At 33.7% G+C, this 1,098-nt stretch overlaps 1 protein-coding gene across 1 annotated transcript in view; it reads left to right on the top strand.

The window, feature by feature from the left end:
- The window catches only part of LOC107577473 (arginine and glutamate-rich protein 1-A-like), a gene marked incomplete at its 5' end in the record, with an annotated part of 23,871 nt that extends 22,779 nt beyond the window's left edge, over nt 1-1,092 (top strand). The window contains one exon of the mRNA XM_016263542.1: nt 895-1,092. Within this exon, the coding sequence (XP_016119028.1) occupies nt 895-1,059 (165 nt within the window). The remainder of the gene's footprint in view (nt 1-894) is intronic.
- Between the last annotated feature and the right edge of the window lie 6 nt (nt 1,093-1,098).

The following is a 1,098-nucleotide window of genomic DNA, read 5'->3' as shown; positions in this document are numbered from 1 at the left end:
AAAAAAAAAAAAAATTATGAATGGTGGCAACAAGTTATTGCAATGTACTATATTGGAGTGTCAACCATATAGTGGCTGTTGAATTATTTATGATGTAATTGTATGTGTAGTATTAACATGATATCAATATTTATTTATTTATTTTTTTAAGTATCACGGTTTCTCTCAGGAAATGTTGATATCCAGACCTGAAAAACTCATAGGAACTGGCAAAATCTAAAAAGTCTTAGAAAGTTCTATAGGGAATAATAATATAATAATATTATTTTAAATATTTAATTGACTTAGAAATAGTTGTGAGTGCAGTCTCTAAGAAATTGTTAAAAGTTCCTATCCAATGATAAGTGCTAATCTGGAATAGTCATGGAAATTCATTGATCAAAAAGGGGTGGGAACCCTGATATACACTGTTCCATGCAGAGATCAAGCCAGTGGATTAATATTGAATCCTAAGTAAAATGATAATTAAAAGCTCTAATGTTAGTTTTGACAACACATTTGTAGCTATACTTTGGTGTTTGTGTTTATACGTTTCAAGGTCATTAGAATTGTGGCATTTTGTATTACTATAAAGTCGCTCTTCCTCAAAATGGCCAGAAAATGTTTACCCTCACGGTTTTGATTTGAAGTGTTTTGATGGTTTTTACTGTGTCAAGTCATTGTGAAATGTTTAGTCTGAACTTACAAAATGAATGCTTGTCAATGCCCCCATATTATGTATATGGTAGTACTGAATACAGTGAGCATTGTTTTGTTTTTTCATTAGTACATACTGTTCTGATAATTAAGGTACATTTTTAATGTATTAGTGTATCAAAAGATCTAAAGTGTACCTGTTTGTCTTGGCTGATTGAAAAAGTCACTTTTGCTCATGTGTTTGTTTGATTGTTTCAGGCTGAGGATCAGCTACGTATAGTGGAAGAACAAAGGAAGATCCACGAGGAACGCATGAAGCTAGAGCAGGAGAGGCAGAAACAACAGAAAGAGGAACAAAGGATGATTTTGGGGAAGGGCAAGTCCCGACCTCGCCTCTCCTTCACTCTCAAAGCTACAGAGTGACTCTTCTCTTCTCTTCTCTTCTCTTCTCTTCTCTTCTCT

The sequence above is a fragment of the Sinocyclocheilus grahami genome, unplaced genomic scaffold (assembly GCF_001515645.1).
Source record: "Sinocyclocheilus grahami isolate Dianchi unplaced genomic scaffold, SAMN03320097.WGS_v1.1 scaffold6165.1, whole genome shotgun sequence".
Classification (NCBI taxonomy): domain Eukaryota; kingdom Metazoa; phylum Chordata; class Actinopteri; order Cypriniformes; family Cyprinidae; genus Sinocyclocheilus; species Sinocyclocheilus grahami.
The sequence above is the reverse complement of the archived record's forward strand: the minus strand, read 5'-3'. Positions and strand labels throughout refer to the sequence as shown.